This window comes from Syngnathoides biaculeatus, chromosome 6, assembly GCF_019802595.1.
Source record: "Syngnathoides biaculeatus isolate LvHL_M chromosome 6, ASM1980259v1, whole genome shotgun sequence".
Classification (NCBI taxonomy): domain Eukaryota; kingdom Metazoa; phylum Chordata; class Actinopteri; order Syngnathiformes; family Syngnathidae; genus Syngnathoides; species Syngnathoides biaculeatus.
In genome coordinates, this window is record NC_084645.1 from 2,133,882 (window position 1) to 2,160,889 (window position 27,008).

General features: G+C 40.0%; 1 protein-coding gene across 1 annotated transcript; it reads left to right on the top strand.

The window, feature by feature from the left end:
• Positions 1-1,040: 1,040 nt before the first annotated feature.
• LOC133502364 (unconventional myosin-Va-like) lies at positions 1,041-26,746 on the top strand. Its single transcript, XM_061823077.1, has 40 exons — positions 1,041-1,542; positions 3,343-3,453; positions 4,392-4,563; positions 6,055-6,199; positions 6,284-6,440; positions 6,856-6,999; positions 7,075-7,156; positions 7,626-7,733; positions 8,268-8,374; positions 8,470-8,735; positions 8,845-8,926; positions 9,006-9,146; positions 9,576-9,701; positions 10,108-10,191; positions 10,487-10,615; positions 10,882-10,979; positions 11,062-11,148; positions 11,251-11,359; positions 11,426-11,637; positions 11,708-11,864; positions 12,190-12,429; positions 12,970-13,218; positions 13,657-13,750; positions 13,817-13,959; positions 14,060-14,173; positions 15,232-15,363; positions 17,888-17,947; positions 18,085-18,312; positions 18,401-18,468; positions 18,543-18,617; positions 19,332-19,530; positions 19,635-19,728; positions 20,579-20,716; positions 20,807-20,961; positions 21,644-21,733; positions 21,803-21,953; positions 22,024-22,306; positions 25,305-25,479; positions 25,555-25,635; positions 25,723-26,746. Exons 1-40 carry the CDS (start codon positions 1,516-1,518, stop codon positions 25,873-25,875), a joined length of 5,466 nt encoding a protein of 1,821 aa, XP_061679061.1. The 5' UTR covers positions 1,041-1,515; the 3' UTR covers positions 25,876-26,746.
• Positions 26,747-27,008: the final 262 nt, after the last annotated feature.

Genomic DNA, 27,008 nt, shown 5'->3' on the forward strand with positions numbered 1-27,008 from the left:
GGAGGCAAATGATCATAAAGAACATTTAGAAAATTATTAAATGTGATGTGTGGCTCCAGGGTGAATACAGTATACTTCAAAAATTGGAGGAGGCCCCCTATGATTTGAAACAATCTAGTCGAAAGCCATTCCCCTGCCGAATGTGAAACATGCTTACGCCCGACTTCAAGGCAAATTTTCTTGAGGCAACTGCAAATATTGAGAATAAGGCGAAGACCTGAACATTTCTGGATGTGATAAGGTGCAGCGTGTCACCAGTTTCAGTAATTGGGACATGCTGTATATCGATGGGAATGTGCCTGTGGGTAGTTTTACACTGGCCTTACTAAATAGAGGTTGAAAGATTACATAGCACAGCATAGTCAGGCTATTAGAATAGAAAACCTGAATGATCCCATGGCAAAACAAAGGAGGGACTCAACCTTACGAGTACTCAAGCTGCCTTTGTGCCAGGGGTGGGGACATAATTAAACTGATCAAACAAAGAGACATTTTGGATTTGTTTACTGAAGGCAACTACTTGCCCTCCAGGACTCAATAAAGATTTTGGACTTTTCACCCTACTTGTGATCATCTTAATTTACGTTTCTGAATACATTTGATTTGCCTACCATTATTTGTGAATTGCCATTAGAAACCCCCTAGTCAGGAATAATGTGCAACTAATATTTTATTCATGTAGTAACACTGAATATTGTATTGGCAACACGATTTGCCAAATGCCACTGACTGTGATGATATTGGCCATTACTTTAACTGCTGAAAGTGACACCTGCTTTCAGTGGCACTATTATTATGGATGACCTCCCCACCCCCCCTCCCACACACAAAAGGCTTTTAAAGTCCAAGTGATACTGCTGAGTACCTGGATCTGGAATTCTTTCCAGCCTGTCTTTTTACATTCAACCCTTCCACGAGCACCAGGGGCGACAGGAGTACCAGCAGAACTCCAGTTCTCCATTGTTATTATGGTAGTACTGTACTGTAGCTCCCAAATTACACGTTGGGGTCAATTCTTGTGTTGAGTTCCACACTTGGCCACCAGGAGGCGCTCCAGTTGTGCAATGTTGTTAGCGTCAAGTTCACAGGTCTTTATTATTGAATTCCACAACTCTGACCTGACTGTACCTAGACCAGGTTTTATATTTCCCGATACTGTCCTACGTTTTCTATACTGCACTACAGTACTCCGAATTCAGTGCGAAAGACTTATGGAGCAAATTTTACGCGACGTGAAAAGTCGAAATCAACTCAACCGGACACAATTTCAAGTGAATTCAACTGAAATTGCTCAATTAATAGGAACTGTCTACCGTAGTGTATTGTTATTAGATGGATAGGTACATTTGTATCAAACTACAGTTAAGAGAGCCGCTTAAATGGCGGCTTCAGCCCGCCCTATTTAATTTGAATTAAAAGGTGGAGGCTACCTTTGAGTGTCTCCACAAGAGGAGGCTGCTTTGCTGTTCGGAAGAAAAGCCAAACTCAGTTTACTCTGTATTTTAACTCTACGTCATGGCCGATTCAGAGCTTTATACGAAGGTAAGCTGACTTCTCAACTGTCTTCTCCCACCAACATTGTTTTGCTTGAACCCACTGTATCACGTAAACACACGTAGATATTCAATTATTCTCCCCTTTATTTTTATCTGCTTCACGTACTTAAAATAACGCAATGGAACGTTATTCTCTGGGCGATAGTGTTCTGATTTTCAAGCACGTTGTACAGTTGTACTGTCACGGTACTGTTTGGTACTCGTAGGGCTCATCTAAAAAGTGCAGTAAAACCATACCCTAGAATCTAGAGTACCTATAATAATATCTAGAGTACCATAATAATCTAGAGTCTAGATTTTTCTGGAAATAATCAGGTTTGTTTTTGCACGAATAATAAACTGAGGACGAAACTTGGTGAAATACAATGTTGCATATGTGTACAGCATGTTGAAAACCACATCATGTTAACCTAATGACAAAAGCTCATAATTTAAACATTATTGCTTCTTATGACAACCCATATGAGTGAATATTCCATCACAAAAGGTACCACATATAATTGAAACTGATGATGATAGAAAGTCAAAAGTCAATGTTGTATTTTATGTGTTCAAAAGTGTAACTGTGAGATTCACCTTTTTAAAATCTCAGACAAACAATTAGATTGCCTCACTAGCTGAGCCTTTGACACCCATCCATCCATCCATCCATCCATCCATCCATCCATCCATCCATCCATCCATCCATCCGTTTTCTGAATTGCTTCTCATCACTAGGGTCCTAGCTGTGCCTATCTGAGCTAACATCTGTTGAGAGGTGGATACAACCTGAAATGATCGCCAGCCAATCGCAGGACACAAATAAACAAACAAACAGCACTCACATTCACACCTAGCATGTATGCTTTTTGAATGTGTGAGGAAACTTAAGTACCCAGAGAAAATCCACAAAGGCACCGGAGAACATGCAAACTCCAGATTTGAGGGCAGAGGCCAACTTTGACCACAAGTCCTCAGAATTGTGAGGCAGATGCACTAACCTGTTATCCACCGTGCCACCCCGTCTTGGCATCATATTGGCAAAAATATGTGACGTTTGAGACCGCAACAGAATGGCGCATGACCAGAGAGAGTCAATGATAAGTGTTGGTTTTAGAAGGAGGGAGTGACAGTGAAACACATCTATTTTTCAAATGTAACTAATATTGTAATCATGGAAACTTCCAATTGCAACAAAAATTGTACATTTTCTCCCAGTAATATAATTCAAAATGAATTTAAGAGAGGCAAATACTTTTCTGTCAATGTATGTTTCGATTTGCGTACAAATTCTCCATAGAAACAGGACAACAGTGTAAACAAAGGACCTGCTGTATTATAGCTAAAAGGGTTCCATACAACGCATTCTTAGCTGCTTTTTAAATAAACGTTTACTGTATAACTGTAGGCGACATAGTGGAGCAGCTGGAAAGCGTTGGCCTCACAGTTCTGAGGACCCGGTTCAATACCGGCCTCTTCCTGTATGGAGTTTGCATGTTCTCTCCGTACCTGTGTGGGTTTTCTCCGGGCGCTGCGGTTTTCTCCCACATCCCCAAAACATGCAACTTTAATTGGACACTCTAAATTGCCTCTAGGTGTAATTGTGAGTGCAGCTTTTAGTCTCCATGTGCCCTCCGATTGGCTGGCATCCAGTTCAGGGTGTACCCCGCCGCCTGCCCGTTGACAGCTGGGATAGGCTCCAGCATTCCTGCGACCCTTGTGAGGAAAAGCGGCTAAGAAAATGGATGTATAACTGTAATTAAGGTTGAATGTTTCTGACCCAGTTTGTCCCACACTTGTCCACCAGCATGCCCGTGTATGGCTCCCAGACCCCGTGCAAGTGTGGAAGTCAGCGAAGCTACTCAGAGATTACAGTCCTGGTGACCAGACATTATGTCTACTGCTGGATGATGGCAATGTAAGTCAAAGTGGATATCACACAGTGTTTACAGACAATGAACATCTTTCTTTTTAAATGGCAGATTTTTCTCAAGATTTCTCCTGAAAAGCCCAAGATTAATTATTTTAAACTATATAATAATTTTACTGTATAAGATGAATTAGAATTCAACAGAAATGCAATGAATTGGTTTGTGGGAATCAAACAAAAAGTGAAATAAGCTAGTATGCACGTGTCCTAAACTAATGTTTGGTGACATCATTTAGTCTTCTTGGGTGAGTATCAACATAACACAGCATAAGTTTGGACTATTAAGAGTGACTTCCCCCATTATTTTGTTGATTTAGATGCTAGAGTGGATGCGTAGGGTCATCATCACACCGAAAGATGAAATTCCCTTTCATCGTTGGCTTTTTAACAGACATCTGAAGGTTATGGTTCAAAATAGACTTTTTATTTGGGAGTGTGTTATAATTCCTCCACTTTGACTAAGGCCTCAGTTTTAGCTGAGAAAATGTGATGCTGTCACCGCCATACTTTAGTGCGGTAAATGTGTTGTTCGGATGATGTACAGTGAGGATTGTTCACAACATGCCTTTTAAAATTCCTGCCTTAAGTTGAACCTTGGTCACATTCAACAAAAAAAAAAAAACTCATGATACCAGGGGTGTATTCACTTCCGTAGCTACCCAACTGTGAGCGAAATAAAATGTTAAAAACAACTCATGCACCACAGTAGCGTCACAAGGGAAGGGCAAACATGGATAAACACACTAGTTTAAAGAATTTGACTAAGGAGCTTCCACATCAAGTTGGGGCATGCAGGTGGAGTGACTTAAGGCAAAGTTATCTTGCACAAGAAAGTTGTTCAGTAGTTGTAAATCACCGCGTCTTTTCTTGGGGTTAATATTCCTTTTCTGTTTCTACCATCTTCTAACTGTGGCTTGTGTTCACAGGAGATGGAATACAAAATAGACCCTCAAACAAACAACCTTCCACCACTAAGGAACCCCAACATCCTGGTTGGGGAAAATGACCTCACTGCTCTCAGCTACCTCAATGAACCGGCAGTCTTACACAACATCAAAGTCCGCTTCATCGACTCCAAGCTGATTTACACGTACTGTGGTAATGAGCGTCATCATGTTTGACTCACACTATCGCTGTCTCTGTAGACTTTGGAGTCCTGCTGACTGTCTGCTCTGACTTCAGCTACGTTATGCTGATTATTGTGGGGCAGCATGCTCTTAAAGGGACACACTCTCGAATATTAGTGCTGTGCTGTACACTCCTTGTTCACTCTGACTTGTCACACCATTAAGTACACTTGCAAAAACTAATGGGAATACAAGCGCCGTATAAAAATGGCTGTCTTTACAAATGGTATATCCAGATGCATCTTAATAAATTAGAATACTGTTGGAGAATGAATTTTACTTCAGCATTACAATTCCAAAAGTGAAATTCATAAATTTATACAGATTCATTCAATACAAGAAGATACTTTTGAGAAGGCCAATTTCAACCCCATTGCTATATTAAAATCTTTGTGATTATTTCTCAAGCAACACTGTAATTTCCTGGAGATGGTAAAATGTGTGTTTCAAAACAAAATTTCAATCAAAATCATGTTCTGAGTTGTTTGCTGTTTCTTTTAACAAATTGATTTGTTTGTAATTAATTGTGATTTATGAATTTAAAGTCCCGACCAATAATAGCTATATTTATGAGGCGGCACGGTGGCACAGCTGGAACGCTTTGGCCTCACAGTTCTGAGGTTCCGGGTTCAATCCCTGACCTGCCTGTGCTGAGTTTGCATGTTCTCCCCGTGCCTGCGTGGGTTTTCTCCAGGCACTCCGGTTTCCTCCCACATCCATCTGCGTGGTTTTTTTCCGGGCACATCCCAAAAACCTGCTACATTAATTGGACACTCTAAATTGCCCCTCGGTTGTGATTATGAGTGTGCCTGTTTGTCCCGATGTACCCTGCGATTGGCTCGCAACCAGTTCAGGGTGTACCCTGCCTTATGCCTGTTGACAGCTTGGATAGGCTCCAGCACTTCCCTGGACCCTTGTCAGGATAAGCGGCTAAGAAAATGGATGCTTGGAAAGTGGTTCTTTTGTAATTCATTAATTGTGATTTATGTATTCAAAGTCCCAACCCTGAATAATAAGTAGCTGTATTTATAATGTCATATGTACTTGTGGCTGAAAACCAAATGCAGCATGTACCGAAATGCACGAGTGCAGTCATTGAATAGAGTGATCATTGTCAACAGTCTCTCAATTATCCACACTGTCTCCTTTATTTCTCGTCCATTTCTTTACTTTTTTATTATTTTAATATAGGGACAGCATCCAGGGAAATCCAATTCTTTATTGACAATTTTGCCATGTTGTTTGTGGCTCAATAAAAAAAAAAAAATACAGTATGGTAAATGGATGTGGAGCCTCAAAACGTTAATACAAATTTTTATTTTACTTATTGTAAACGCACGCTTAATGGTACAGTTACTGTATAGGATCTCATTAGTAGTCATAATGTGCTTTGAACCATAATTCAAATGTTTTGTATGCATTATCATTGAGACTCACTGAGACCTTTCTCTGGTGTGAACAGGCATTGTTCTTGTTGCTGTTAATCCTTATGAGAATTTACCAATCTATGAGGCTGATATCATCCATGCCTACAGTGGACAGAACATGGCTGACATGGACCCCCATATATTTGCCGTGGCCGAGGAAGCGTACAAGCAGATGGCCAGGTTTTTGTTATATGTAATTATTTGACGTAGTACCGCCTGAGAATGATTCTTGTTGCTTATTAGATGTCCTACATCTTCATGTAGAGATCAACAGAACCAGTCCATTATAGTGAGTGGCGAGTCAGGAGCTGGAAAAACCGTCTCTGCTAAGTATGCCATGCGTTACTTTGCTACAGTCAGCGGTGCCTCTGGTGAGGCTGATATTGAGGAAAGGGTCCTGGCCTCCAATCCCATCATGGAGGTGATGTTTAAAGCTGCAGAATACATGAAGTTATAAAAGTCATTATCATATGTCATTAGGTACACTTATACAATCTAATGAGATCTAATAAGAGCTATATCAAAAATCCGCCCTTTAAAATATAATAGTGCTTAATGCTTATAATTTAATTAACACTGCGTAGATCTTTATTAATTGTACTGAGAACTTTTTCTAATTGTCTCCCTTTACATGAACTTGAGTGAAGTGTTACACAAAAATAGACATAGCGCATTGTTAAATCTACAGTATACCGCTCTCAGAGTGTCGGTAAAAATCAGTATTGCCATTTTTGTAAAGGGTTTTTTCTCGTTATATTGTGCAAGTGTACCTAATGAAATGTGTAGTATTACCCAATGGTAAATGTTATTGATGGGCCTGTTTGTATTTCTTTTAGGCGCTTGGGAATGCCAAAACAACGAGGAACGATAACAGCAGTCGCTTTGGGAAGTACGTTGAGATTGGGTTTGATAAGAAGCATCGTATCATTGGGGCTCACATGAGGACATATTTACTGGAAAAATCAAGAGTTGTTTTTCAGGTAACTTTTACATGTCAGATGTTTAGTTTATGTTTTTTTGCATTTGTTTAAATACATGTGTTGGTTTACCTTCAGGCCCACGGAGAACGGAACTATCACATATTTTATCAGCTATGTGCCTCCAGTCATTTACCAGAGTTTAAAACCTTCAAATTAGGTAAGTGGAATTTAGAAACAGTGGTTGGGTGGCTGACTAGTTATCCCATACAATATGCCTCACAGTTTTGATGACCCAGGTTCAAATACAGTTTCACCTGTTTGGAGTTTGCATACTTTCCCTGTGCCTATGTCATTTTTTTTCCGTGGTACTTTGATTTCCTCTCACATCCCCTAAACATGCTTTGAAAGTTAATCGAAGACTTTAAATTGTCCATAGGTGTGATTGTGAGTGCGAACAGTTGTTTATGTGTGCCCGATGATTGGCTGGCGACCGGTTCAGGATGTACCCCACTTCACAATCAGAGTCAGCTGGGATTGGCTCCAGCACGGCCTAGTTAGGATAAGTGGTATGGAAAATGAGTAGATGGATGATATTTAGAGACATCTTGACTTGAAAGGATTTATAAATGAATCTCTAAAGACTTTGTAAACGTCTTGTTTATCATTGATTTACATGCTGTTTCTAGGTGATGCAAATGATTTCCACTACATTAACCAGGGTCACAATCCAGTTATTGATGGAGTGGATGATGCCAAAGCTATGTGCAACACAAGGAGATCGTTTTCGCAATTAGGTGAGTCTTGGTCACTTGCCAGGTACAGGCACTTGACATACACTCGTAAACCCCAACAGATTTGTAAAAAAAATGCATTTCCTTTCAAAATTTTCTGTGGCATACCATAAAGCAAAAAATAAATAAATAAATAAATAAATAAATCCACAAATGTAAATCAATGGTACCAAATTAGATTTGTTGTGCTCACACTAAAAATTTGTTTTGCAAATGCCATTGGATGTCTAGCAGAACTACACATTTGAAAAAATATAACTCATAGGAAATCAACCACAGGAGAATGTAATCAACATCAAAATTCTGAATATTGTTCTTGTGTTCATTAAAATGTTGATTTCTTCCTTTGCAAAGGTGATCCACTTTTTTACAAGTACAGTTTTGCATGTGTAACCACTAACTAAAAAGTAGTGCACTTGTTCTGTAACCTCTTTATAAAAAAATATACAGTATATATGCAGAGTCATCCTATTTACTGCATTCTACTGATTTAGTTGGCCTTCTCAGATTTTGTGGTATTTCTGCTCTCCTTTTTAGGAATCGGTGAAAGCAATCAGATGGAAATCTACCAGATTCTGGCAGCTATTCTTCATCTTAGCAATGTGGAAGTCAAAGCTCACGCAGGGGACAGAAGCAGCATTTTGGTAAACACAAACAACATTAGAGGATGGATGGAGTGTCAAAGTGGGGACGGGGGGTTCTTTCAGGGTACTTCTGTCTTTGCCTTGTTTGGTTTCAGCCCGACAATGCCCACTTGGTGGTGTTCTGTGAGTTGATGGGGGTGTCCTGTGAAAAAATGGCCCACTGGCTCTGCCACAGGAAACTCCAGACGACCACAGAAACATACATCAAGGGTCTCTCCAAGACCAATGCAGTCAATGGCAGAGACGCCCTTGCAAAGCACATTTATTCAAGACTCTTCAGATGGATTGTTGCCTGTGTAAATAATGTGCTCAAATCAGCTGTTAAACAACACTCATTCATTGGCGTTCTGGACATTTATGGGTATGTTGTTGTCATCCAATCAGTAACTCTTGTCTTATTTCTTGTATTATGGCAATGATACTTTCTTTTATTTTGCTTTCTGCACCTTTTGCATTTATTCTTTCTCCAGGTTTGAAACATTTGACAGCAATAGCTTTGAGCAGTTTTGCATAAACTATGCCAATGAGAAGCTCCAGCAGCAGTTCAACCTCGTATGTTGATTGTTCTAGATCATTTATTGTCTAGTCAAAACATTGTTATGCAAAACAGTGTCACAACTTATGCCTTCAGCACGTCTTCAAACTGGAGCAAGAAGAGTACATGGAAGAGGAGATTCCATGGACGCTGATTGACTTCTATGACAACCAACCATGCATCAATCTCATTGAGGCCAAATTAGGCATCCTGGACCTTCTAGATGAGGAGTGCAAAGTAAAATGCTGCTTTACCTCCATCAAGGAGATTAGTTTTTTTGGGTTCTCATCCATTTATTTTCTTGATTTTGTGAATCTGTACAGTATTATTCTGATTTTTTTATGATACAGTTAGGATTATTATTGGAATTTACACACCACAAAAAAACTTAATAAACTTAAAATTAATAATGGTAGTCAATATACCACAATTTACATTGAATATGCAAAATCTGAAATTCTAATGCCAAATTTGCATCTTATCGGATTTGTACATTTGGCAGCAGTCTAAATTTAATGATGAACCTTTACCTCCTTGAATTAAATTCATAGATGGCTGCTGTTGAAAATTGTTTGATCCTTGTTTAAGTCTTTTCCCCAGTCTGTGCCACCATGGTTAGAGTAAATGTCAGTGGCCAATATGTGTCATTTTTTCCTGTTTTCACAGATGCCCAAAGGCTCTGATGGCACATGGTGTCAGAAAATGTACAACACCCTGTTGAAGCAGAACGCTCACTTTGATAAACCAAAGTTATCAAATAGAGCTTTCATCATCCAGCACTTTGCAGACAAGGTAAATAACTGCTGCAGTTTTGGTATTTAATAGGTTTTTTGAAATGGACTTCATTTACGATTTTAAAAGCACAGAAAATCCTGGCCTACTCTCATCCATTCATGCTCCAGCCACCTAAACAGGAAAACAGAAGGTCACTTCATTGAAAATATGTTCCATGCACTGCATCATTTCCCTTTCGGGAACAATGATGAAATGGAAGTGTGGATGATTCAAATGTTCTCAAGAAAAGTGCACGTGAAAAAGTTTCGTTTTAATGCCAATGCCAATATTTACTTCTCCCACCCACAACCTTTGTATTGGGAACAAATTTTAGTAAGACAGTTTTAGTAGGATTATTCTGATTTTTCCTCACCAACCTCTCCCTCTTCCCCCTATTCTTTGTGACATGATTCTTTGTGCCCAGGTGGAGTACCAGTGTGATGGTTTTCTGGAGAAAAACAAGGACACGGTCAATGAGGAGCAAATACACGTGTTACAAAACAGCAAGGTGAAATTATTGAGACCAATGCTTTGGTACACAGTAAGGGAAACTACTTATAATTATCATAGCTGTCCACCTGTCATTTAAAGGAAGTCATTTTCAGTACCATTCATCTTAAAATTCAGTAGGAGGTTCATGCTTGTTTTTTCATTTTATTTTATTTTTTTATGGGCACACACCCTAGAATTGTTGTGCTAGGCCTATTGGAGGAAATAACCCACACATTCACGTTGTACTTTAAATCCAAAACAGCGACTCCTGGTGGCCACTGTTACAAACTACTTCTCATTTTTGTTCTCAGTTTGATTTCTCGCAGAAGCTCTTTGTGGAAAGTGAAAAGGCAACAAGTTCCACCAACAAATCTACTACCAGCAATATGGGACGATTTGGACTGTCACAGAGGGGTAATAGGAAGACTGTGGGACTGCAGGTGAGGTCAGAAACAGCTGATCGCTGGAATTGTAACTTTTGGTTGTACTGGATCACAATCACAGTCCTTTTTATATTAGACTGCCTTAACAAACAAAATGGAACAAAACAGCTGCTGAAAATTTTGTTCTTATCATGCATTCTGTTTATAAAATGGTTGCTTATATAAGTCAAAATACAATCATGTTTACAGTATAATTATTGTCTGTCTGGAATGTCTCTATGTCAGTCTTTTGTTTTACTTGGTTCATCCCTTCTGTCATACAGTTTCGACAATCACTACACTTATTGATGGACACACTTAATGCTACATCTCCTCACTATGTACGGTGCATTAAGCCAAATGACCACAAAGTGCCTTTCAGGTAAAGGGGGAGATTAGGATTTTACTCACCTAGTTTTACAAGGGGCTCTTTCATATTACTCGCGCTTGTTCTACTTATAAAGCTTGGACCCTTTGAGGGCAGTGCAGCAGCTGCGAGCATGTGGAATCCTGGAAACAATCCGAATCTCATCAGCTGGATTCCCATCAAGGTAGCATCTGAGGAGGAGCATCTGTGAAAATGAAAATACAGATGTTGAATACACAGAGATAAGTGTTTATAATGAATAGATCTATGTTTATGAATGTTGCAGATGGACCTATCAAGAATTCTTTTGTCGTTACCGGGTCCTTATGAAGCAAAAGGATGTGCTTCCCAATAGAAAACTTTCCTGCCAAAATCTCCTAAAGAAGCTCATCCAGGTATAAATTATAGGCGAGACCTCAGTCGTCTATATTGATGTTGCTATAATGTATTTTTGTTCTCAGGACCAGAATCTGTATCAGTTTGGTAAAAACAAGATCTTCTTCAGAGCTGGCCAGGTGGCGTACTTGGAAAAGCTACGTTCTGAGCTGCTACGAAGGGCGTGTGTCAGCATTCAGAAGACTATCCGATGTTGGTTGGCACGTAAAAAATATCTGAGGATGAAGCAATCTGCCATCACCCTTCAAAAACATGTGCGGGGTCACCAGGCACGCCGGTAAGCAGACTGATTTCTAAACAGTTGATGAAGATATTCGATATGAAATGCTTTGTTTTCCGCCCTTCAGTTATGCTCATTTTCTGCGGAGAACAAAAGCAGCTGTTGTCATTCAGCGAAATGTTCGAATGTGGGTGGCCAGAATGCGGTACCGAAAGCTGCGCTCTGCATGTGTTGTCATTCAGTGCTTCTTCAGGGCGTATGTAGCCAGAAAGCTGTACTACAAGGTAATGTCAGCAAGAATTAATAATGTTAAATTGTATTCTATTCCCATAACTTTATCAAAATATGATCCAGCCTGGCATTTGAGGCCTGTGTTGGTATCATGCAAAGAATTCTCATCCAACAACCCTGACTACACAAATATTTTTTGTTGCTGAATGGACACAAATTACTGCAGAAACACTTTTAAACATGGTTTTCCCAGAAGAGTGAAAGGTGTTATAACTAAGGAAAAGACCACTCCTCATAGTAGAAGTGTGACAAAAAGTCTTGTACGCCTCCTTTCTTATGAACTTGTTATTTAACATTGTAATAATCATCTCCTTACAGATTTTGTATGAACAGAAGGCTTTGGTCATACAAAAGTGGGTGAAAGGCTGGCTGGCCAGGCAGCATTATCAACGCACTCGAGCAAACATCATAATGCTGCAAAGCTGTGTGCGTCGTATGCTGGCCAAGAAAGAGTTAAAGAAGCTCAAGATTGAGGCGCGTTCTGTGGAGCATTTTAAAAATCTCAGTGTTGGCATGGAGAAGAAGATTATGCAGTTGCAACTCAAGATAGATGAGCAGGTGAGAGTACTATGTTGCTGTGGTATGTTATGTTCAAGTAGTATACAGTGAATACCTGCATATTCATGATTCGTCATTTTTTCTTTGCTTTCCTTTTTTTTTCAGTGCAGTAATAATCATATCAGTTATCAACTGATTTTCAATGTTGGTGGGCCCAACACTGTGAACTGTGGGGGTCCACTGTATTATGTGATCATTGAACAGGAATAGACAGTATTCGAGCTCTGCAGTCAGTATTGTGGTTTGATGCCTGGCTTGAAGCGCCTTTTCAATGCTAAGGAAGGAAGCTGGTATCACAATCTTTACGCTATAGTATGTCGTTTTTATGAGACTAATTCATCTCAAAGCTTGTTACAGAAATGACTTAATACAATTAGGTCATGAGAAAGTTGGGAAATGAATGAAATTAGTGTTAGTATTAGTAGTAGCTGCAATATTGGACGCCTACCATGAGAAAACAGAGCCAACTTGCCTTAAAACTGTGTAATTGGGCGTTGTCGTCACATCACATGCACACCATGTGTTTGCATGCCCCTGCAGCACAGAGACGTCAGAGAGCTCAACGAGAGATTGAATGCCGCGGCAAAGACCCAAGATACGGAGAGAGAGCGACACTGCAAAGAGTTAGAAAACCTTCAGCGATCAGAGCAGAAGGCCAAAACCAAGGCAGAAGCGCTCCCCTCGCTAATGGAGCAGCTCTCCTTCCTCCAGCAGGAGCTGGAGAATACCCGTAATCAAAAGGAAGTCCTTGAGGATCAGAACAATGTTTACAAGGAGCAGACACAGCAGGCGAGCCTCCTCCTCTCCGCCTTGTTTTATTATTGTATGTCTTCACGGATTTGTTGTGTCATTGTGTGTCTCCTCAAGTAAGTAAGGCTACTTACTGTATGCTGTCATTCTCTGCTGCTAGGGCTGCATGAAATTTTGTTAACTAGAGAAAATCTATGTTACTTTACATTTCGCCAGCCTTTAAATGCTAACAACAAGCATGCAGTCCTACTAATAAGAATAAGAAGTAGATATGAAGTAATATATTCTCCAATGATTCGACAAATTGGGAATATTTTGCAAGTTGCTAAAACTTCATTGGAATGGTGCGCTGCTTGCACACAAAAAAAAACCCCAGCAGTAATAATAATACTATTAGTAATATCATGATTGGTATGTATTCATTTTTTGTTTCCTTTTCTCATTTGCCATTATAAATAAGATTCTGTTTGCAACCAGGTGGTGGAGGAACTAAATATGAAGAATAGCTTGCTGGATGAAGAAAAGAAAAACCATCACAAGCTCATCCTGGAACAAAAACAACAATTGACAGGTAAAAAGCAATTAAGATTTTAAGTGTCTTTCTTAATTATCAAGAAAATATTACTTGCGTTATTAGAGATTAAAGTCCTGGTGGAAAACACAGAAAAACTACAGGAAGAGTTAATTGAAGAGCGCTCCCGGTACCAAACTCTACTAAGTGAGCACCTGCATCTGCAGGAGCTTCATAAAGATCTGAAGGAGGAACTGGAACTCAGACTGGTGAGGCAGAGTTTTTTTTCTGTATGTTTTGTGGGTGTTTTGGTTCTCACTGTTGAAAGAATTTAGTTGATTAAGTTTTCATTTCACTTTTCATTGACAGAGTCCAAGCAAATCACTTCACAAGAGATCAGAATCTAATGACACCAGTAACTCCACTGAATGTAGTCCAACGATTGGCTCTACTACTGGACAAGACAGTTCACAGGACAATGTGGTAATGTACTCCACAATACAATAACATACATTATCAGTGGCCAAAAAGTTTCAGCTGAAAATAGCCCAAAAGTGCATTTTAGGTTTGGCACCGAAACAGCATGTTGTCAATTGTTGCTTACTCTAGCTTTGCCACGGCCATCGTGTGAACTTCTCCACTACATAGTTAATGAGTATTTGCTATTAGCAAGCAAAGGCATCATGCTTTGCCCACTATGTGGTTGAATTGACAGAGATGTCAGTATTTTACACACATCTTACAGTTATGATTTGATAATGACAGTTCTGCACAATAAACGATAGATGTCACAGTTAAATAAGGCACCAAAATAAGTGATTGGATGTTACAGTACACTGGCCAAATCGCTATGGCTGGAACCGCATTATAGTTTAGATTAGCCAACTTTGAAACCTATGGCTCATTAGTACATGTGTGTGTATAGAGGAAAACACTTGACTACAGGATACTATAACACCAGACTGATGTTAACACAGGGACTGGAAACTGAAAATGAATGAATACGTCAAGGCTGCTGTCCCATTTCGAAGAAATGGTCTATAAAATTAAAAATACATGAAAGTAATAAATAGTATATGATAATCTTTATTAGTTCGATATTGGGGAATTTGCATCATTTTAGCAGCAGAAAATACAAAAAGGAGAGGTGATATTACATTTTTTTGTAACGGATCTGTATTATAAATACCAATTTTTTTTCGTTTTGTTGTTAAATGGCTGGGAAGGACTCAGAATTGAAGTTCTAGGACTTGCTAGTTGACATGTGACTTTAATGTGTCACTTCGGAACGTGCCCGTCATGAGCTGGAGTCTGAGAACAAGAAATTGAAGCAGGACTTGAGTGAATTGCGTAAGTCTCTAACCACTGAGAACAGTGGTGCATCACTAATTGTGGCTCCATTATGTTTTTCATTTTTAGAGTACATTTGTCTTGTCACAGTGTTAGTGAAGAAGCTGTGGCTGAAAATTCTTTCAACAAAATAACTGCCTGGAAGGCTGTTCTCTCCTTTTGACACACCATCAATTTATGTTTTATTATAGAATGAGTCCCAGTCCACTGTAGACCTGCCGCTCATTCTCAAGCTCCAGAGAAGAGTGAGAGAACTCGAGAGGGACAAACAGTCACTACAGCGACACTTAGATGAGAAGGAATCCCAAGAGGAAGAAGCCAAGGTATGTCCTCAACACCTTTTGTAATAAGTTATAAAGTTGTTGATATTTGTGGTTGCATCAGAGCTGGACCTCATGAGGGAATAATACACTATTGTCAATTGCCTAGAGCGCTGTGGCCTCTAGGGGGGGCCACAAACTAAGGGGGAAAAAAATCACCTATAATTAACACATGTATTACTATGAACTCAATGCCCAATTAATGTGAATCAAAATTATAATACAACATATTGCAATACCATATAAGATACAGTAATGAAATGAAACATAAAATGGATTAAATTAGTTATTTAACTCATTCAACAAGGTGTGCTTTTGTTTGTTGTAGTTATACAGCCTAGTTAATGTATTTATGCCTTTCATGGTTGAGTTCCTATTTGTAAATTATTACCTTTTTTGACCCTTTGAATATCAGATTTTCAAATGTAGTTGTCCATTGTGATACAGTTCAAATTGGTTTAGGCGTGTTAATTATTTCACACTTTACATCAGCACACATTGTTATTATTACAGTATTGTCCTTAATAATAACAATAATACCTAAAAGCATTTGAACATGTCATATTAAAATGCAGATTATGACTGATTTGCATATGGTAATCAACATTTCACCGTAATAACAGTGAAGTCTTATCTGATCTAATATGCATACCAGAAAAAAATATTGTACAGTGTGTTCCAAATTATTATGCAAATTCTATTTTTCCTCAGATGTTCTAAAGTAGTTATTAGAAATTGTCACAATACACTGGATAGTTCTTAAATCAACAGTCAATGTAATTCAAATGTTTTTGAACAAAACTCTCAATGAGAACAGTATTCAATAAGTAATTCAATTCAATAAACAAAATAGACACATATTATGACACACAATGAAAATAATCAATCCATCCATCATCTGTTCCGCCTATCCCCACTGGAGTCGTGGGCGTGCTGGAGCCTGTCCCAGTTTTCTTTGGGCAAGAGACTGAGTACACACTGAACTGGTTGCCAGCCAATCGCAGGGTACATATAAACAAACAACCATTTGCACTCACATTCAAACCTATGGGCAATTTAGAGTCTTTAATTATTGAATTTGAGGTTATATTTATTTAAATCATAAGCTATTTGACATAGGACCCCTTATTTGATAGCAGGTTTGCAGTTCTTACATCCATTAAATTTGTGACTATTTGGAGAGTTTCATCTTGAATTTCTTTTGGATTAGGTATCATCATGATGATTTTGCTAATAAAAGCATGGTTCTTTGGAGCATGGAAGAAAGTGGTCGGTCATTTTCACACCTCCAGGGACCTTAAAACGGCCGAGAAGCTCTCTCCCTTGAATTTTTCTGGCCAAAAATCCTGATTTTGCCAGTCAGCTACCTGATTGCTTACATTGTGGCCTTATTGTGACATGGTGGCCTCACACCAACAATTCGCTACGCCATCCATCAGGACCATCCACACTTCTACTTATCAGTGAACAAGCTCATGCTGTAAGATATACCTCTATCATTTGCAGCTATGGGCATATAAGGAAAAAAAGTCATGTTGTGGCGGCTATTCTCCCCTGACCGCAACCCTATTCAGAACCTCGAGAGCATTCTCACACAAAAGATCGGTGACAGTGGGAGTAGACATCGAAACGACAGCTCTAGGTGGCTATTGTGGCAGCCTGCAAAGAAATTCAAGCAGAAACTGTCTGAAAACTCACAATGTGGATATTGTATTTGACTGGACACACACTGGGTGGAGCTCTTGCCGGCCCCTTTCGGGTCCTTGAAGGGATACCCTCTGAAAAGTCTGTGGAGTTTTTGACAGAACACTTTCTTTCATGGTACCAAAAAAGAAGAACCATGCTTTCATTAGCTTAATCATCTTCAAGCATGACAATGCACCATCAAAAAAGAAAGTCAAATAGAAAAGGTTCTTAAACGCTCAGGTTTAGTGGATGTAAGAACCGTGAAGCAGCTATCAGATAAAAAAACATGTAACTTGTGTTTTTCATCAAAATAACTTTTTATTTATTTATTTAAACATGACCTCCTGGTGCTGTAAATTCACATATTTTTAGTTCTTTAAAATTGTCAAATTGAAAAGTCTTGAAACTCTGTTGTGTATTGTAATTGGGAAGAGTGTATTTTAGGTTTTCAATTAAAAAGAGTTTTTATTGGGAGGTTTGTTCAAAAACATGACTTGATGACTTGAAAGTCATTAGTATTGTGTTTAGGAAAATCAAAGAAAAATATAATTTGGAACGCTGTATACATAATACATGTATAGTCTACAACACATATGCATTGATGTTTTCATTTTTATATTTTAAGGTATAATACATTTTTTAAAATATTTTACATCTTAAATTTGGTGATGTTACAGTATCTTTATGAAGAACGTGATTATAAACAAGGCTATAGGGTTTTCTATTGTAACTCACTGACGGAAGATTCTGCAATTTAAAATCTTGCCATGTTTGCCACATTAGGTAGTGGCTGTGGGTTTCATAGTTGCTAATTAAATCGTTGATGAATTTCTGAACAAAGGACGAGGAGGAGGAGGAGATAAGTGTTGGGAGAGCAGAACTGGATTTGGAAACGCTCAAGGTAAAACATTGAATGACGGTGTTTCAAATTAGAAATGTCATACATAAATGTTGATTGTCGCAACATTTGTAACAGACTTATCAAACTTATGTACGGTATTGTTTCATGCGTTTTATTATTTGAATTATTTTATTTAGCGTCAAGAGCTGGAGTCTGAGAACAAGAAATTGAAGCAGGACTTGAGTGAATTGCGTAAGTCTCTCACCACTGAGAAGAGCGAGCTGATGCCGCCCGCTGTGGGCTCCACAACATACAATGTACTGCTGGAACAACTCAACTCTTCTAACGAGGAACTGGCGATGCGAAAAGAGGAAGTGCTTCTTCTCCAGTCACACATTGTCCGCCGAGAAGCTATGAAATACAAGGTCACATTTACATACCATCATTGAAATAATATTTTTTTTCTTCATTGGTCTTTATCTTGGAATATTGCCTATTAACTCCCACCTCCAGGACTCTGGTCTCGCAGAGGGTGTGAGTTTAGACCTCAGTGATGTTCCCTCATTTCAAGATGTTGACAGGTAAGAACCAAGAACTCCTTACCTTCTTTTAAATGTTAGTAAACAAGTTTCCGTATTTGATCTTTACCTGACAGGTCGACTGACATCCATACATTGAATGAGGATGGAGAGCTGTGGCTGGCTTACGAAGGCTTGAAGGAGACCAACAGGTTTGTATTTTGTCATTTAACTTGATCAAACGGCAAAGTACTAACCTTTACTTTGGCTTTACACTGCAGGTCCAAGTGTCCACTTCTAATTTACGTACTACAGATATATGTCAAGATTTTTTTTCCCCTTGTCTTTTTCTTTGTACGTTTCAAGTGACACAACCAATCTGGCTTTGTTCACACTGACAGAACAGTGATGGAACATGCATATACCGATACCCAAGTTCCAAGTAAATGCCACCACAAGCAACAACAAAGAAGTAAATAATAATAAAAGTATTTAAACTTACCATTCAGGTATCCTGCTCTAACTCTTCCCTCGTCCCATTGATTTACATGACGGTAACCTCCAAATGTCTCATTTATATTCATGACTTGAATTTTTAGATATTTAGGCAATATTTAGTTATCTAAGGTTTCACGCTAGTTTAGGATCACTTTTAATGTTTTTAATGTTTTGTCTGACCAGACGTGGGTATATATTCATCACCAAAAATTTTATTTCTGTCATCCCAAGTTCAAATTGAATGAGTATGTCTGATCTGTGCATTTTTATTTGGAAGAGACTTCATTCCGATCAGAAGATATCTGATTCCATGCCTCTGCACCAACCCTGTTTTTGCTGCCAAGAGAAAAGCAATCTGAATCACATCACTTGAAATGAGCAGTGTAATATCATTTTATGTAACTAGATGCTATGACTTCACATCCCAGGGTACTGGAGAGCCAGATGCAGACGCTTGAGAGGCAGCACAGTGCACGCTATGAGAAACTGCTGGAGGAGTTGAACATGCTGAAGGAAGAAAAGGAGCAGCAACAGAAGAGGTTGACTCAGATTTTGCTCCTACCTGAAGATGCTCGCATTGAAGCGGGTCTGGAGCTCGAAATTACTCGTCTTACGAAAGAAAATCTGGTGAGTTCACTCATTGGCTCTTGTCACCTCCTTTTGTTGTCTTATCTTGGGTCTGTATGAAAGTGGTCTTTCCCCTCTAATCCAGTATGTCTACTTATTTTCAGGAGCTCATGGAACAACAGGACAAACAAGAGAAGACAATTGCCAGTTTGAAAAATGACCTTCAACTGTACATGAAAAGAGTAGAAGAGTTTGAAGGTAATCCCAACAGACTGAAAGCCACCGACTGTGTTCGGAATCAGTAACTCATTCTCAAACTCGCTAATCGCTACATACTGTATAGTACAGGATATTTTTTTACGGTGGACTGTAAAGTTCAGCTGTCAGTCAAAGGAAAAAAAGTTTTGAATGTTTCTCTTAATAACAGTTATTTACATCACTGCCGTTGCATTTTCACAACGCGCCGAGTCAACACTGGAGTACCTTCTGTGATAACATCATATGGTTTTAATGTAAGAGTATTTTACAAGAATTTGAACAGCTCTTTATTTCCATGCATATTTTGATGTGTTGCTCTACAAGATATTTTTGAGCCAATCAGCACAACACATCATGGATCACATCACAATCCAGTGGAATCTTGACTAAACGAACTGATGGGGTGATGGGTTGCTACGTGAAATGTTTTGTATGCGTAATGGCATCATGACATATCATTGGTGTTTGTATGGGGAATTTAGGGAATGATGGGAAATATACACTAGATACACTTACCGTAAACATGGAGAGGAAAAAGTCAAAGCCATCAGTGATAAAAATATAGAAAGAAAAGAGTAAAGTGGTGACATTCAATCTACCACAGTGATCCAATGGAAGACCTTTTAACTGTTCTGCCCGTCTTTATACGTCGATGGCATGGAACGTTGAACAAAAACATATTTGTTAATGATCATTTTCGGACAAATGAAGTGAAATTGGATGATTTCCTATGGCACCACTTAGGGCGCTTTATTATATCACTAAAAACCTGGCGAAGAATCAATCACTGCTGGTACAGTCTATCAACAGTTAGCACATATTAACTGTGGGTTCTAATCTTCCTGTCAAGCTCATGAAAGGAAAACATCCATTGGTAAAAATTATCTCGGGAAAGCAGCTAGTATTCCTCGCAAGGAGAGGGAGTACCAAGGAATGTTGGAGTACAAAGAGGGTGAAGAAAGCCGCCTGGTTGAATGTCTGGTTCTAGGTATGACAAATCTTGTTTAATTGAAATATTGTTTCAGGCTACCTGTAGAATTTCCCAAGTGTGTGTGTTGCTCGGAACTGTTGATTTCAGATCTGAAGGCACGAGGAGTGGCTGTCAGGTTCCTTCCTGGTCTTCCTGCTTACATCATCTTCATGTGCCTGCGATATGCTGACAGACTTAACGATGATCAGAGAGCTAACACGTTGCTCAATTCTGTGCTCTACAGCATCAAGGGAGTAATTAAGGTGTAGTATTACATAAACAGATTCTACTCAATGCCCACTTTGCAAATAAGCATTATAATTCAGGACAGGGAAAAATATTCTCACTTCTGACAATCTTTTGTAAATACTGGAAAAACAATGCACTTCAAAGGCCTTCTAAGAGGTTCAAATACTGCCTCGCCTGTGTGGAGTTTGCATGTTGTCCCTCTGTCTGTGTGGGTTTCTTCGGGTGCTCTGGTTTTCTCTCACATTCCAAACACATGCATTGTAGGTTAATTTAGGACTCTAAATTACCCATAGGTTGAAATGATTGTTTGCGTGTATGTACCCTGCAAATGTCTCGTGACCAGTTTAGGCTGTACGGTACTCCACCTTTTGCTCACACTTAACTGAGATTAGGATCCAGCACACTGGTGATCCTAATGAGCAGATGAGGTATGGAAAATGGATGGATGCGTGTACGACAAAAAGCATTATGCCAATCTTTTCTCAGGATGATGCAGTTCAGGTCTTCAATATGTTAAACATAATTCAATTTGTATCTTTAGGGTATCTTTAGGGAATTTGTGTTTGTTATTGAAAGTTTATATTATGCGGGTGTATGTAATGTTGTGGACATTAAAACATCCATCCATCCACTTATTATCAACACCGCTTATCCTGTTCAGGGTCACACCATGAGTTTAATGTCTTGTTTCCACAGAGGAGAGGAAAAGATTTCGACGTGTCGTCTTTCTGGTTGTCCAACACATGTCGACTACTTCACTGTCTAAAACAGTATAGTGGAGACGAAGTAAGCACAAGTCCAATATGAGATGGCCAAATTACACCGAAACTAACTTTTTGCAAAATGCAAATGCAGATGTTCAAGATGCACAACACCGTGAAGCAGAACGAGCATTGTCTGACCAACTTTGAACTAAGAGAGTACCAGAATGTTTTTGCCGACCTAGCTGTCCAAATTTACCGCCAGCTCATCAAAAGCATGGAGGACACATTGCAGCCCCTCATAGGTGACGTGAACAATCTCACATGCAGGTGTGCGTCAATCTAATGTGATCTGACCCTAGATGTCATGTGCAGTGTCAAGCATGTTGGAGCATGAGACAATCCAGGGGGTACTTGGCTCCAAACCCACAGGTCTGAGGAAAAAGAGCACTAATTCCCCAGAAGAAGATGCGGTTACGGTGGAAGTACTCCTGCAACAGCTTGGGCTCTGGCACACCACCATGATTAAGCACGGGATGGACTCTGGCCTCATTAAACAGGTGGTCCGGCAACAGTTTTATGTCATATGTGCTGTTACCATCAACCACCTGCTGCTCAGGAAGGACATGTGCTCATGGAGCAAAGGGCTGCAGATCAGGTAGTTGCAAGTTGTTTTTATCTGCTGAAGTTTTCTATTAGAACATTACAGGGCCCAACTAACACCAGATTTGTCAGGGACAGTAAAAAAATTCCAATTTACACACATTGAATACTTCACTCACATGGCATACCTGCACAAATGGATTAGATGCACAGATGAGTGAAATTTCACAATCCTATAGTGGTTACTCTTGTATGTTATGGAATACTGTCACTGGTCAAACATGGTCATTTTTTTACCAGGGACTACAAATGCATGCACATCAAGTAATATATTTTATTAATGTTCCTTAAAGGTCAAGTGTCATAAAATGGATGATTTTTAGTATGGCATTAATGAAAAAAAGGCAGCCGGTATGGACCCATGCGTTTTTTCATCACAAAACATGATTTTGACGTATACAGCTTTTTGTAACTCCCGCCATGAAAATTCTCTCTAGGGATTTGTTTTCGAGAAGAAGCAGAAAGTGACTTTGGAGGCAGTAGAACGCTCAGGTGGACTCGTTTCTTTCTATTAGTTTTACCTGCGGGAAGATAGCTCGTTGTTCCTTCGTGTTAGCCAAAATGCCGGCTTGTTGCATTAGTGGATATTACTCAAACACTTGGGAGGATGGCTTCGCTTGTCATACATTTCCAAAAGATCCGGTTTGTTGTGAAAAATGGATTTGCACAGGTGCAAAGTACGAGAGTTTCGCAAGTTCCAAGTGACAGTTAGGTGTGTATACAGCTACTAAAAAAAAACAATATTGGGGGGTCGGGCGTAATCCATAAATCAGGGGTGCTAAATGTGTCGATGTGCACATTGGAAGGCTTCCGTGCAGCAGCCGCTGAAGGACGCCCTCCACAGGCCTTGTGAATCGCCACCAAACTTGTCAACTAAGCCGAGCTGGCTGCTGGCCTTGTCGGCCGGGGTGGCTCGTCGTGGTGCCGGGCCCTGGTGCCTCATCTCCGCCGCAGAGGTGGATCGGGCGGGGAGGTGGTTTGGCCGTGATCCGCATATCATCTAAATATGGCTCGAAACAATGGGGTAGTATTGCCCCGGTAACTTCACTCGGTTCTTCTTCGAAAAGAGCTTCCGTGTCAGAAGGAGCGTGTTCGTCTCCCACAATAGGGGCTACAGCGTGTTTTCAATGGCGAATGTCTGGGGTGACGTCACGGACAGCAGATGCAGCCAATATGGCGAACACTTGGATGTCGAATGACACTTCCGCAACTTTACGCATGTATGATGCGCTCTCCGGTCATATTTATTTTTTCGTACATACATTGAAGTGAATAATGTTCTATGTATTTTTCATTTCAATATCTATTTTAAAATGTTTATAGGGATGACACTTGACCTTTAGATGAAGGTTATTTTTAGGTTGCTGGGAGAGGCAAAATATACAAAGAATGGAGGTGGTAAACTAGGAATTAATTCAGTCAGTACCAGTCATTTTCAAACCAGAGTTCTCCATATCGCCACTTCTTTGAGACCATTTTGACTCATTGTCTTCAAGACCCAAAGAATATTATTCTGCACCAGTGTAAGCACCATACATGCTAAGAGTAGACTCTACCTTCAGAAGAAAAAGGTTTATTTCAAACTTTTCTCATTCTTCAATAATTCACTGTAGAACGTGGATTGGTTGAACCAAAATCACCAGTTTCTGACCATAAAGCAGAGAATATTAGCATTTTGTGAGTGTCTATGGGGGATTAAAGAAAACCATTTGGAAGCTGAAAGAAGAGGGAAAATCAATCAGAGCTAACTGCACAAACATTGGGCATAGCCAAAGCAACAACATGGAATTTCCTGAAAAAAAGAAAGAAACTACTGGTGTATTGAGCGACAGACTCCAAACAGCAGTTGATGACAGAAACATTGTCACACCTGGTTAGTCAGTGACATCACTCCCAACGTCAACAGGGCAGCGATAAAGGTATTTCCACTGTTTGAAGAACGCGGCACGGTGGAGCAGCTGGTAAAGCGTTGGCCACACAGTTCTGAGGTCCCGGGTTCATTCCTGGACTCGCCTGTGTGGAGTTTGCATGTTCTCCCCGTGCCTGAGTTGGTTTTCTACAGGCTCTCCGGTTTCCTCACACATCCCAAAAACATGCAACATTAATTGGACACTCTAAATTGCCCCTCGGTGTGATTGTGAGTGCAGGTGTTTGTCTCAATGTTCCCTGCGATTGGCTGGCAACCAGTTCAGGGTGTACCCCGCCTCTTGCCCGTTGACAGCTGGGATAGGCTCCAGCACTCCCCCCGACCCTGGTGAGGATCAGCGGCAAAGAAAATGGATGGATAGATGGATGGATGGATGGATGGATGGATGGAAGTATAAACAGGCTGTACCACCAGTTGCAAACTCCTCAAATGACTTTGGAAGGCCAGATTGGATTTTGCAAAGAAGTACAAGGATGAGCCACAAAAGTTTTGGAAAAAAACATGTTATGGACTGATGAGACAAAGATGAACTTCTACCAAAGAGATGGAAAGGCCCTGATGGATGAAGAATGGATCTGTGTATGATACAAAACACACAAGATCATCTGTGAAGCACGGTGGAGGAAAAGTCATCCCTTGGGCTTGGCTGGCTGCTTCTGGAACGGGTTCACTAGTCTTTGTCGATGATGTAACTCAGAATGGTAGCAGCAAAATGAATTCTGAAGTTTACAAAACGTCAGTATAGGGTGTACCCTGCCTTCTTCCCAAAGATAGCTGGGATAGGCTCCGGCGCTCCCGTAACCCTTGTGAGGAGAAGCCGCTCAGATGATGGATGGATGAATCTCTTTAAATGTAAAGCAAATGGATGTACCTAATGTTGTAGCTTTTGACTGGAGGTAAGAGTGAGAAGTGAGGGAATTTGCAAAGCGTCTTCTGTCCTCTCCTCAACAAAAATGTTTTCTCTCTATGAGACTTAATTTAACAATAGTTTACAATTAATGTCTGACCTTTATGTGTGCACTCTTGCACACACCCTGACTAGTTTCTTTGCTGCCTCTGTCGTCAGGTACAATGTGTGGCAGTTGGAGGAGTGGCTGGGGGAGAGGGAACTGACTGATTGCGGTGCCAAGGAAATGTTGGAACCTCTCATACAGGCCGCACAGCTTTTGCAGGTCACGAAGAAGACTGAAGCCGACGCTCAGGCTATTTGCAAGTTATGCACGGGCCTCACGACGGCACAGGTCGATCTTCAGCCCACGTTTTTTTTCATGCAATACGTGACATCTATTTTGATCGTCATGTGTTCTTGGTCTCAGATTGTTAAAGTGTTGACCCTCTACACGCCAGTGATTGAGTTTGAAGAGCGCGTGACGACCACATTCATTGCGACCATTAAAGTGAGTTGTTACGAGAAACACGTGCAAGAGTGCAGTGCTCTTTTGCACTCCTCCGACTATTAACTTGTTCCACCTGGCACCTTGTAGGACATTTTGAAAGACAGAGAGGAGTCATCCACGCTGATGATGGATGCCAAGAAAATCTTTTCTGTCACGATTTCCTTCTCGCCCTCCTCCGTGGCGCTGGAGACGATACAGATCCCTGCTAGCCTGAATCTCAACTTCCTCAACCGTATCTAGAACCAGCCTTTGACACACACGCACACAGTATTTTTATGTTTATCACATTTTGTTCTCATGTCCTTTTTTTTTAATTGAAGTGCCAAATAAATATAAAAAGTCTGCTGTACTTAAGGAAATATGTTCACCTCTCCTATCCTGTTACCAAATGTGCTAATAATGGTGTGAAATAGTGCTCAGACATCTATACATTTAACTCTGATTTTAAAATGTGGTTCACTACCCTGACTTCCATGCTTGCAACGAAGGTTCGGTCCCCATTCAGTGAATATAATGTAAATGATTGTCTGTCCCCATTTGTCGTTTAACTGACTGGCGACCAGTCCAGGGCAACATGGTGTAGTCTGCTTATCACAGCTTAGTCAGCTGGTATAGACCCTCAACAGCGTAAATGGTATAGAAAAGTAATTGATTTATTCTCTGTACATTCGAACATATTTTTACACGTAATAGATGAGTAGTAGAAATATTGTAATTAACCGTCTAATACTGATTTTTTTTTCAAGTACCTGCCATATAAAGGGTAGGAAAGTTATGTATGACAACCATTTGATGAGTATATATATTAAGAAGACGACCTTGCAGCCTGATTATTGTGGTTCTCATGCTGTGTCGTTTATATTTGTCATTACAAGCACTGCCTTCCTGCATATAATTCAGCTCCGAAATCATCCAGGAAATGAACACGACAAATGTCATCGGACTGGTTCGCACACTCCAAAACACACCTGGCTGTCTGTTGCCTGGCATGAAAAAGTTGTAAAATCTTGAAACATCTCTCAAGTTGGATTCGTAATGATTTAACAAGGCAAAATTAGCCCACATGGGAAAAAATGCACTACAGTGGGAAATCGATGACTACTTGTTTGGGACTTCATGTGAAGATATTCTTTTTTTCCATGTCAACTGCAAAATATAAATTATGTAAATTCTTCCTGTTACTAGAATCTCCTTTTTAGCTTTCTGGTATTTGTATCCGGATTCTTCTGCATTTGTATCCTTGAATACACGAGCGCACCCTCCCCGAGGAAGAACGCCACAAGACAGGTGGGCGGGGTCTCGAGTCACAGAAGCAACAGGTGAGAGGTTCCCGCCGGCAAAGTCCAGCTGGCGAGGAGGTGACGATACAAACC

Coding starts and splice junctions, on each gene's coding strand:
- LOC133502364 (XM_061823077.1), top strand. CDS start 1,516: ATGGCCGATTCAGAGCTTTATACGAAG. Junction 4,564..6,054: donor GCTGATTTACACGTACTGTG/GTAATGAGCGTC, acceptor TGGTGTGAACAG/GCATTGTTCTTGTTGCTGTT. Junction 13,751..13,816: donor ACAAAAACAACAATTGACAG/GTAAAAAGCAAT, acceptor TTGCGTTATTAG/AGATTAAAGTCCTGGTGGAA.